A 12,675-nucleotide genomic window follows, 5' to 3' on the forward strand; every position below is an offset into this window, starting at 1 on the left:
AAGACAAATAGCCTGTCACTGTTTAGATGGACAAAGCTGGGGAACATTTTTAGAGTTTCTATGTGCCCAGGGACACAGGAGCTGAGAGACAGATGAAGTAATAGACTTGAGGACACAAACCAAGTTCATGGCAAAGTGAGAACCATGATGGTCCTCCTGATTCCAGCCCAGTATTTTGACTCCAGGCCAAGCTCTCCTCACATCCTTCTCAAACTTTAGTTCTTTAAAAAAAAATACTCTACTTACCTTTTTTTTTCTTTTTTTTTCTCTTTTGAGATCCCAAACAAATCTCTGACTGCTGCAGAAAGGAGGGTGGGTGGTAGCTTTGGGATCAACCCTGCTTATGAGACAAAGTCAGGACCTAATGGTCCTGTTTGCTTTCTAGGACATCATGCATGAGAAACGAGCTTCAATGGGCAAGACAGCAAGTGCTTTATGAGCAAGCTGCATTGAAGACTACAATAGGGTTTTTTTCAACTAAGATCAACACCTCTTATAAAGTTTCAGTTGTGCAATTGCAGAAGGGTTTTCCTTCCTGCCACTGTCACTTGAAACATCAAGCAATTCATCCACAGTCTCAAGAAAAGGCTCCTTCCTTTCTCATACCTATCAGACTGTACATACTGTATTTGCATTTTGGCACATAAACCGCCATCTGCTCCAAATCAAAAATGTCGTGCTTTCAGCTGCAGCTGGAAGTTAACTGTTGTCTCTTATTTTCTTCCACCTTTCACACCTTGTGACTGGCATTGTGCTTTTCAGCATTTGCAACCTGGGCCTGTCTCCAGCTGAATTCACCTGCTTTAAATTTTCTGGACCCTAATAAAAAGGGCTTGCAGACACGTTTGCTCCAAGTGTGCAACCATTTAGGGGTGGTAATGAGTTGGACTGCAGCCTGGTATCTGGCAGACCTTCCTACTCCATGACTCACTGTTAATTAAAACCACACTCTGCTTATTCCTGGGATAGTGTTACTTACAAATAATTGAGAGTCTCACTGCCTTAGAGCCTCCTCCCTCAGTTCTATTCTGTAGAATAAACCTTTCTGATGGAGATCTGTTTCCCTTAAAGTTGGATGCAGTGTAATGGAGAAAGACATCCATTTTTCAGCAAATCCTTGTTGTTCTTTATTGGGATTCTGATACTTTTTCTTGTTTTGAATTGCATCTCAATCCAAAAGCAATCTGATCCATCATGGCTGGTTTCTCAAGGCTACTGCCATGCCAAAATACAACTGCTCAACTGGAGGCATTTTTACAACATGCCCCTATATCAACAGAAATGTGATGGGCTCACACAGTCCTTTGAAAAGGTTAATTATAGCAGTAGTAAACCAATTATTTAACAGGCTTTCCTATACAGAAATGCTGAAAGGAGCAAATAGATTAACCTTTCTTTTTTAATTAAGCCTACTTTGATAGTATTTCACTGCCCTACAAAGCAAAGAGGCCTGGGAATCATTCAATGTAAATAATTTAATGCAAGAAGGTAAAGCTGCAAGACACTGCTTTGGCTTGGAAATACTTGATTTATAGAACCATCTGTGGCTAGGCATCTATCAACCTCAAAAGCTACCTCTCTAAAGGCTCTGCTAAGGCTATTTAAATCAGCTGATGGAATGTTAAAAAAATCTCCTACCACAAATTTCTGAGGGCTGGTGGCAGGAATTCTCAGCAGCAGCTCTTCAACTCTAGAATTACCTACAGGACTGGTCTAACAAACCCAGGACTATTTCCCTTGGAGGTACAATACCAAGTTCAGCATTTCTTCTGAAGTGTCTTTTTGTAGGACAATTGCTGCTGCAATTCAGTTTGTGTTTTCTAATTCAGTGGAGTTACAGCCTCAGTAATGAGCTGCACCAACACAGAACTACAGGCATCAGTCAGCTCAGGCAGAATTCAAAGAAATGGTCACTTACTAAGTCTTCCCTTTTCCAGTGTACTCTACCAAGAAAGAATTGAAAATTACGTGAAACCTACACAGTTTGGACTCATTTTAGACTATGCCAACATTCTCCCAAATTCAGACATTCAGTGGCCTGATCTCCATATGCATTAGGTTCCTTTCAGTCAGTCCTGCCAAATACATATTCCTTGCAGATTCAGCTGCTTCTGCCTCCTCCTCCTAACTAGCAGAAATGATTCCAGGATGTTATGTGCAGACACCTAGAAAGAGAAAACTGAAGTTTGGAAAAACATTTTTAATAGGTATTTGATCTTCCAATCTCCATTTAACTCAACCTTTAAAAAGCTACCAGATTACTCTGATGCAAATTCATCATTTTGCCTGTGAAGGGCAGAATTCTTTAAAGTATTTGGGATCCCCTCACATAACAGAAAATGTTAGTCCCTTTTTTAAAAAAATGCCTGTGACAGAGCTTTGGTGTCATTAAATCTAAACACAGCTGCTGTGTTCACTAAATATTCTGCAATATATGCAGTTTACAGAACATAAATAATATTCACGGGGTTTTGATGTGAAGAAATTTACACATATTTCTATTTGCCCAGTATTCATGTTTCTCTGCAGTCAGAGTTTTCTTCTCTCCCTCCTTCTTCCCTTAAGGAATACTCTTGCCTTGGCATTGGAAGTAGCCAGTCCAGGACCAGCCTGATATAAAGCTACACTCTGTGCTATGCAGTTAGGGTTTGTTAGCTCAGTTTTTCTCTTGCACTGGAGGGAAATGGCTATTGAATCCAGCCTGGAAGCCAGCACCCATCCTCCCCAGGACACTGACCTCCCTTTGACCCAGACCCCAGGCTTAGGCTTACATCTAAATCAAAGAAAAAGTGAATATCTAAACATCATCATCTGGTTTCAGAGGAACCAAACTATGTCTATCTTTCTTCTGAGTTTATGCCACCCAGATTACTCCTGTTTTGTGAATAGTTTCTCTTCAGAAGATCAAGAGCACCAAAGAAGTCTGTTGGAGCTTGCTTTGGTAAAATAAAACTTGTTTAAGAGGAGAGCTGAACGCAAATCATGCTAATAAGCCACACTTCTTTCCTTTTCTGGGTATAGCCCAGGGTTCTAGCCTGCTGCAAAATCCATTTTGCACAGCTTCAGCGATAAAGCAGATTTAAAGCTGATAAAACCATGTTCCAGGAGACACAAAGCTTTGCAAAGGCACATCAAACCAAACCCTACATATCCTCCAATGTGCTGTTAAAAAGCTGCAACCTTCAGGCAATCCACAGCTGCCAGGAGAGCCCATAAGAATTCCAACTGCAACTGAGTATAAAGTACAGCCCTGATATTGATCTCTCATGTGCTAGAAACTTGACCAGCTTCTGGCACTGCCACAATCCAGACAACCTGGCAACATGCAGGGAGGCCTCTTTTTACTCTATATAGTGGCACCAAAATGGGCAACTGATCCCTCGAAATAGCTCACTCACTTCAAAGTTCAGTTTCTATTTGAAATGAGCAAGTTGAAATTGTCTCCCCTAAAAATGGTGCTTTGAGAGTAAAGAAAAAACATTCCACCCATATGTAAAAGAAGACAGAAAATGAGCCCCAAGCCATGCTAGACAGTCTGATAAAAAACATGTTAAGATTAGTAGTAGGAATTTCTCTGCACCCTGGCCCAAATTCCCACTGTGGCTTTTTATATTACAAAATTGTTTTCCTCTTTCTGTGAATTTTTCTGCATTCAGTATCTCTGCACTAGTAAAAGACATAGAAAACACATCAACACTTCCAGCTAAGCCAAATCATTCTCAATCTCACTCAGTATAACCAAAGTTTTAGATAACTCCTTCCATGAACTTAACAAACAGTATCTCTTCTATTCTTTAAGAGTAATTTCTGATAATCACTCAGATGCTGCTGTTGTACTTGGATAAGAAATTTGGAAATAGGAATGCTATCTAAGAAACTGAGAACTGTATGTAGCAGAACAACCTCGTCAGATTTAACCAGCAGCTCTGGTGAAGAACAACTTGTGATGGACTGTCATGATTGTTTTTTAACTCAACATTATTTGAAAAATCCTGTAGCATATCTACTTTTCATATTCTGCTTTGTTTTCTCAACATAATAACTTTAGATTTTTCCACTTTAAAACCAATCATTTCATTTCCTGAAAGAAAGTTTACTACTTAACATAGCCAGCGCTCATGAAACCATTTCAGAACACAGGAACAAAGCTCACTAAAAGCCATGCAGATAGAAATGTGTATTTGATACCATCTCCTCATTTTCAAACTGCATGTTGCACTGTGCTGCGTCCTCGGTTACTGGCTTCTGGAACACGTTGCGGCAGATGAGCCATATTGTCAGGCTAGCAATGAACATCCCAATATCTGGTACAAATAGTCTGATCACGTTCCCAGCATCTGCTCCTTTCACACTGTACGGGACAAAAAAATAACAAAAAAAGAGAAACATTTGTTATTTTTAATGGCATTTTCAACTGGAACAGAAAGTAAGCTCAATGCAAGGAAAAAACCCCAAACCATCAGTAACAACAAATCTTTGCAGTATGGGAAATATAAAGATGATTGAGGAACTCCAGACAGACAGATATTTTTGCTCTCCAGAAGTAAAGAATAAGTGATTATTTGCTGGGAGCTTGCACACTCTAACTTTAGTGATACTTAGCATTTTGATTAACATAATTCTGAATCAATTTTTTGAGAGCAATACAGGAGCAACCTCCAAATTCAACAAGCAAGATTTCAGCTAGAATACCTAGAAAATCCATCTGTATGAAGCACAATCCTTTTACCAGCATTCCTTGCAAAGACAACAATATCCAGGTCCACCAAAGATGAGGATGTCCACTCTTAAGTAAGCCCTAATCCTTCTTCCTGGCACACAGAGGAATAACCAAAAAGTCTTAAATATTTTAACATGTGTTATTATGTTTACTGATATCTTTTGGGGTATTTAAATACAAATATTTAAATGCTAATTAATGTGTTCAATCCCTGCCAAAGAAGCCTTGCTTCTGCTCTGAAAGGTTTGTAAGGCATGATTTTTATGCAGGAAAAAGATTGCACTGTTTCATTGTGCAGATTTAATTGCTTATACTAGGAAATACAACTTTTTGGATTTGGATGTGGTGTCTGAATTTGGTTCACTGTTAAAAAGGAGAGCCTGGATTTAGGTTTAGTGGCACAACAAAGTTTTTATTAAGCTGCTGAATGCACATATTAAACTCACAATTATTAATGAGAGGATATAATCATAATTGAAAGCGTGAAGTTAAGGGGTGTTAAATATGCAGCTCCAATTTAATTTTTTTACAGGGCTTTAAATCTGTAATCAGTTCTGAGGACAGGTGAACCATCTGTATAGTGCCTTGGGCATGGCTGAGTGCACTAGGTCTTCACAGCCTGAACTGGTAGAAAAGCTAACAGGTTGTTTTACAGATGCAAAGAAAGAGTTCACCTCTAGCATTTCTTCATTGCAGCTTTGAAGCCTAAAATAAACTTTGGGAAGGAGTTACCTGCAACTGTTGTGATTAAATGCAGGCCTGGAGTATCAAAAAAGTCTCCAGTGTGATTACAATACAACCACTGTCAAGAACTGTGTGGGTCTGCTCATACACCCACAATCAAATCCAACATTTCCATCACTGCTGCTCTGCTGACCCAGCTTTTCCACTGATGTGTATCTTGCAAAATAACATATGCTCAAAGTGGGAATAAGGTAAGTGATCAGAAAGCTGGCTTTAATGTTTGTTTCAACAGCTTAACCCTGAATGGTCATGCACTGTATGGCACCTAAGTAGCTTGAAAATATTTTTCTAATGGCTTTCAGTTGTCCTGAAACAGAGAAAAAAAAAAGTAATTGAAAGATTTGCAAAAGTGTTAGATGGCAAAATCCTTGCTGGACTGCTTGCTTGTTTCTTGTGTCACTGGTCCCAGGACAGCATGCTGTAGAGTCAACTGGCCTATGAGAGCATGGCCACTCTGGTTAACATTACAGAAAGTTCAGGCTTGACATGAGCCCCCCATTCTTTTTGCAGTATGGTGACCCCTAATGTCACTGAAGACAAGCCCAGGCTGCACCTTGGCAGAAAGAGGTAAAAAGTACATGTTTAATGGATCTTTTTCCCAACAACAGTGTATATGCGTTTCATAATAATGTTAATGAACTTTTTTCAATAATCCCAACCATTGCGATGCCTAAAGAGGCTGACCTGGAACAGAGGCTAGGCAGAGTTAAAGGAATAAAGCAGGTATTTATTAAAAGGCCTTCAAAGGAGACACCTTGGGCAGTTCAAGAGCCCAGCTGTGGTTCTGCCCAAGACAGACTCAAGATGGATGCAATATGCATGACCAGTCACTAATTTAGACACTTTTATACATTTTAGTCCATTTACATATTGGGGTCAATTATCCAATTACAGCTTTAGATTATGAAGTCCCTTTGTCCCAGATTGCTCTCTTCAATTCACTGTTGTTTGTACGTCTTGAGCCTAAAGCTGCAGTGGTGTCCTTGGTTCTCAGGCTGGAAAAGGATTGTTTTGTCTAACTACCCTGTGAAGAGAACTTGCTAGCACTTTATATGAAGTTCAGAGTCACACACTAATGCAGTACAGAATCTAAAATATATGAAAGCTAAAATTTAAGGCATCACATCTGTAAGGGATTTTTTTTCTTTATACAGATCTGGATTCTTAACTAATTGAAAATCAAAAATTAATTTTGCTTCACTTCTGAAGTCCTTCAGATTCAACCACTCACATGTGTACAAATTAAAAAGCGGCAGCCTTCAAGTACCAGTGCTTCTTAGTTGCACCAGGCTCTCCTTCCTCACATTGTACTCCCATGGAGCCATGCTGGGTATTCCTTTGCATATCCCGCTCCCCAGACCGAAGGGAGACCCCTGCGGGAGCCCTGCCCCTGGTGCAGCTCACATTTCTTTCCAAACCAAGTGCTTCTGATCTCTCAAAATAAATAATTTAGTGTGCTGTTGTGAGAGATGTAACGCACAGCTCAGGCTAGCAACAGAGAGACTGAACAGTGATACCTAACCACGGGGTGGGGAAAAATTCTGCACATGAATAGTTTATTCAGCAAAACCAGTTGCAAATGTATGCTGTCCCCACTTCCCCATGAAAAAGAAAACAAATTGACCTCGGTGTGATAATTAAAAAGGAAACAAAAGATCGCTTGAAAGTAGAGAAATGTATATTCTCCTGTAAAGCAGAATAATAAACTGCTTCATTCAACCCCAAGTAATTTGCTCCCCACTTTTTCACAGCAAAAGCTAAAACAAAAATCAGTTATTCCCGCTTGTTATCTCTGGCAATACAAAAAAGAATGGCAAATACTGCCATCATTCCACAAACATTTCTCACTTTATTTGCGCATTCACACATGGTCATATTTTGCATTTGATAACAGTCTATACATTGTTCTCTTTCCCCCAAAAGAGGCTTTTAAACTACCAAGTTAAACAGAAGAACAGGAAACCTATTCAGATCTCCTACAACAACAGCTTTTTTTTTTAAATCCCTGCAAGAATCTCATGGTGTTCAATGAATTGGTCATAGCCTTTGATCTACAGCTGGTAAAGCATAATTTATTCACTTAAATGAAATCATTTACCTACAGGGCAGCTCTAGTTGTAATAGATACCAGTGACTGAAGCTTATAATTCAGCCAGAAACATATTCTGCAGTATAATTACAGTAAATGACAGCTTTAGTTTTTCCTTCTTTCTTACAGGATGCAGAAGAAAACAGCATGGACACACACACAGACACATACATACAGACACACAGACACACAACGGATTAGGGCTTTGAAATGGTTTATTACTTTCCCTGGACCAAAGAAATCAAATTGCACACAATTTTTTCGAGAAGGGACTGCTACAGTTAGGGTTGCAAGAGTTCCTCTGTAACAAAAATAACTTCTGTAGGACAAAAGGGACTTAATCTACTTTTCTGTCAATATGTGAAAGTGTTTTATCATATCAACATACTCCTAATATGGCAGTTTCCTCATCAGACAGTGTGTTCCCCTGCTGATTTCAGCTGAATACTTTAAACTTACTACTTTACAAAGGGTTCATCTATTTTCTGTGCATTTACAGAATTTTCCTACGACAGTGCGACTCTGGTCTATTCCTGTATTTCTCTGCTGCTCAAGAAACTGAGCAAAATTTCCTACTTTATTTGCATTGAGAATAGAGATAGCTGTGGACACACACGTTAGAACCATTGCCTTACTTCATGTACACTTACTGGTAGTCAAACAAATGTCATCATAATGAAATATTACATTCTTGTTTGAAGCTGTAGAAATCAGCATTTCTGTTTTCTGAAAATAAAATTTTTCACTTTTTGCCTTTCTAGAAAAACTGCTATTCACAAATTAAAATCATTCAACTCCTATTGAATGTACAAAGCTTTGGTGAACAGTGAAATGTTAATACTGCCAAACCTGGCCTGATTTCATTTCTTTAGAATGGCAGACACTCTAACTTCCTCTTTATTTCAGATTTACAGTATAAAACCAGAAAGGCAGCAGAACTATTATATTATATTAGATTTAGAACTCCAAAGTTTTCAATTAAAAAAAAGTAAAATATATAGTAACACACATGTGAGACACCCTGCATAATGTACAAAATAGTCCACATATAAAATGAATACCAACAGTCTTTAAATTTAAATATTTACTATTTTGTTACAAATAAACAAAAATGGGAGAGAACAACCAGTCTTTCTTAAACAGAATTAAAATTAATTCAGCATCAGCAATGTATCACAATGTTAAGCTTGTGTTAGACAATAAATAAGATAATGCTTCTAGATTAAAGAACTGTAAAAAAGCTTGATTTTATATTGGATACTAGGTGAACAAAGTATTTTAAAGGTTATTTTTTATTGCAGCTTAAAAACATTATCAAAAGTCTTATTCATGCATACTACATCTTTCCATACATGCACACATCTTTCCTCTTGTCCCTTCAGGGGTTTTCTACAGCATCTCTTTACTTCCTATTTAATTTAATACAACAAAAGAGGCAATACTGTACTAACAGTTGGCAAGTGATAAACTAAGAAAGACGCATAGATGCTAATAATTTCCATTCATCTGTTTGGTGACTGTGAAACATCTGATATTTCTAATTGGATCTAATGTTTCAGGGTAATTAATGCACCTCTGTAAATGCTTACAGCTGAATTCCCATGGGCTTCATCTGCAACAGTAGTCATTAAGTTTGGAAGTAAAACAGGCCCAAGAACCATAAGCATGGCCCCCTGGAAACATGGACTGGCAGTATTTCACAGGTGCTATGCAGTACTGTGAATGATTCATTTCTTTATCATCAGTATCCTCTCTGATTCAAAAATAGTGGAAACTTCAAGGGTACCAAAGGCTACTAACCAGATGGCCTTAGAGATGTGCCTGCTGATCCTTGCTGCTGGAAGAGGGCGTTGGGAATGGCTGCAGCTAGAAGCTAGTTAAAGAGGCTCCTTATCCTCTCTCAGTTTAAAATAAGGATGAAATGTCTGATCTGATATTTACTCTACTGGGAAACTCCCACTTTCCTTATCTGAATCTAAGGATTGCAGACCCTGTCTGAGCCACAGCACTTCAGTGAACACAGGATGCACAGAGTTTATATTCATGGTGCCATACTTGTCCCTGCTAGCTCAAAATACAAGTTTTCTATGATGTTGGTTCACATGGCAACCTTGCCACCACGTTCAGGGCAAACCTGCACCGTGGGTAAGGTTTACAAGCTGCTGAGCCCTGGTAGATCTGCCCTTAGTCGTCTCCTTGCTCATCAACAAATTGAAAATAAATTATATCACAAAAACAAAATACAAACTTTGAAATATTAACATCCGCAGTGCTGTGTATGCTCTCTCTCTCTCCTGCACTGCCTAAATATGATGGTCCTTTCAGTTCATGCAGAGCATGGCATGTGTTTTACCCAAAATACCTGAAGTTGCATTTTCAGAGAATATTGGTCGCGCAAAGTAAACATGTGGGAGGAAGAGGGAAGCAAAAATGCATAGAAAACTACTTATAAAAATATTTAGCATGCACTGACCTACCCAACATACAAGTTCAAAGGGCTCCTGAAGTATTTGCAAAATCTAAATCACTGCTTACAAACTATGTCTGCACGGATTCAAAACCCAAAAGTACACTTTGCTTTTTCAGGAAAGATACCTTGCAATGAAGAACACACTCTGTATTGCAGAAGTGCTTAACCACGTATTAACCAAACATTTGCTTTCCAAACACCGCTATGCAGAGAGAGTGAGCAGCTATTTGAACCTAAATGTACACCGCCAAGATTTTGGTGCCTCGTTGCTTGCATAAAACATTCCACATTAAGAAATTATGGATATGTGCAACAAGTAAAATATTGGTTTGTGGCAATTCTTCTCTTTCTAAAGCACCTATTGTTTCTTTTTGTTCATTGATCTTCTAACAAAGGGCAAGCTCCAGCTTGCTCAGGGCAGCACACAGAAGATTTAAACTTCAGCAGGGATTTTCAGCTATCACGCAAAGCACTCAGCTGCACCACTGCCAGACTCGTGACAGCACAACACTCAGCTCGCTTTGCCCGTGTCCCACAGCTCCAAATGTGGAGCAGGACTCAGGCTGCACAGCCAAGAGGAAGGGAACAAAATCCCCTCCACACCCATGGCGCTGTGCGTGCCAGCCCCACAGCACAGTGGTGGAAATGACAAGTCCATCCACTACACAAATTATTTCAGGTCAAAACGGGAATGTGATCCTAGATGGAGGCAGAGTCAAAGTGAGCAGAAGAGACCTGAGGACACCTCAGCTATAAGTGAATTTTGATCTTAAATCTTCAAAGAAACTCTCTGTTTCCACTTTGAATGCTCCTCACACAGACTTCTTGCTTATGCACTCATTGTGTAAGGATTTAGCTTAAGCACTAATTCAGTATTCACTGATCTCTGCAAAACATTCCCAGTTAAATTTGTCCATAATGCTCATAAATATTTGGTAACTGGCAGCAAAGTGTTTGCATAAAGGCATACAGATATCCATATGTTCCACAATAGTCCTGAGTAAAAGAAAGTGCTGACAATCTGAGGCAGGCTGACATTCTGTGATTATTTCAAAACATATTTTCTCCCTCTCTCCGCAGTTTTCATACTCTAGTTGGAGCATGAACAGATCATCACTTCAAACTACATTTCATTTCATTCTGTTGCCAGCATATAACATTCTCACAGAAAGCAAAAGACACATCTAGATTTTCCAGTCAGCTGCAGATGAGGAGGGAATAATATTTCCCTCAATTACAGCAACCAACATTGTAAATTACTGTCATTTTACAAAGCCAAATTATCTCCAATACAGAAAAAAAAAGCACACAACTACGAGTGGTTCAATCTGGAGTGCCCACTGCACTTTAGTGTTTGCATAGGAGACCCTTCTGTCCCACAAGACGCATTCCTAATTTAAAATCATCCAAGTGACTCTTTGCTGGGATGGGACCATTCACCCTCAATTCCTCCATATGAAACAGCTCCCAGTCTCTCCTGCCTGCTCTGGACATGCCCATCTTTCTCTTCACAGCATCAAGCATGACAGGACAGAAAGCAACATCTCACCTTCCTCATCACCACCTGCCTGAAAATCCCAGTGGTTTAGAAGCAAGAGCACATGGACATTGCTGGAAGCAGGCTCCAGCCATCAGAGGCATATGTACAATATCTCTCCTCACTCCTCTGCTGAATTCCATTAAAACTGGCCAAATGAAACATCCTGATTCATCCCACTGGTGCACTTTGTTGATTTCTACAGTGTCAATCAAAACAGAAGTGGAGTAGAAATCAGTGGCAAACTAAATCTCCCAATGCCATTAGATGTTGCTTCTAGTTTTTCTGTAAAAGGAGCCTATAACAAAAGCTCTGGGTGGCAAACACCCCACATCCATGTGGGAGGGGAGAGGACTAGTCCCCTGCACTGCTTGATGCCATCTGCTCAATGGCTGGATTGCTCATGGCTTGATGCCATCTGCTCAATGGCTGCTCAAAAGGCCTTTCTCAGGTACAGGAGACAACTGAGGTAGCATTTTGCCAGTGTGGGAGGCTCTTACCTTGTCTTAGCATTGGACAAACCAGGATTGCTCAGATCCAAACTGGGCAAAAAGGAGCTGAAGTGAAGGGCTCCAGGCTGGCTGGGTGCCAGGAGTGAGCACCCTGCAGCAGGCTGGTCAGACCCAGCACTCAGTGTGTTCCTGCTCCACCAGCCACAGACTCCCTTCTGTTTCATGTGCCAGTCACTATTTGAGATCTCACATGATTTACTCATGAACAAAACCCAACAAAAACAAAATAAAACACAAAGCCAAACTGTTAAGCATGCATCCTAGAGAGTTTTTTGGATGCTGATTGCTCTCCAGATTAAAACAAAGACTGGCTCACATTGTGCTGCTGGTGGGTTTACCAGTGCACTGCTCCCAGCTACCACTGTACTGCAGGAGGCTGGGCTGTGCCAAGAACAACACTGACAACAGTCTCACAACTCAAGTGCTCAAACAGCACAGGCCATAAAATATCTTCTATCAGATGTTCCTTTTCCTTGAATCCCTAGGTTGAATGGCATGGGAAAAGTTAGCTGAAAAGAAAATAAGCACAAGAGGTGGTAGGAAACGAGCAACCTGAAAACTGAACACAAACAGTTGGATAAATAAGATTCATCCTGAATGGAC

General features: G+C 39.8%; 1 protein-coding gene across 1 annotated transcript in view; it reads right to left on the bottom strand.

Annotated features, from left to right (window-relative positions):
* The window catches only part of PIEZO2 (piezo type mechanosensitive ion channel component 2), a 285,437-nt gene that overhangs the window by 125,169 nt on the left and 147,593 nt on the right, over positions 1-12,675 (bottom strand). The window contains exon 5 of the mRNA XM_054285125.1: positions 4,189-4,351. Within this exon, the coding sequence (XP_054141100.1) occupies positions 4,189-4,351 (163 nt within the window). The remainder of the gene's footprint in view (positions 1-4,188; positions 4,352-12,675) is intronic.

Source organism: Melozone crissalis, unplaced genomic scaffold (assembly GCF_028551555.1).
Source record: "Melozone crissalis strain CALT ecotype California unplaced genomic scaffold, PUWL_Pcris_2 ptg000042l_1, whole genome shotgun sequence".
NCBI classification, from domain to species: Eukaryota; Metazoa; Chordata; class Aves; order Passeriformes; family Passerellidae; genus Melozone; species Melozone crissalis.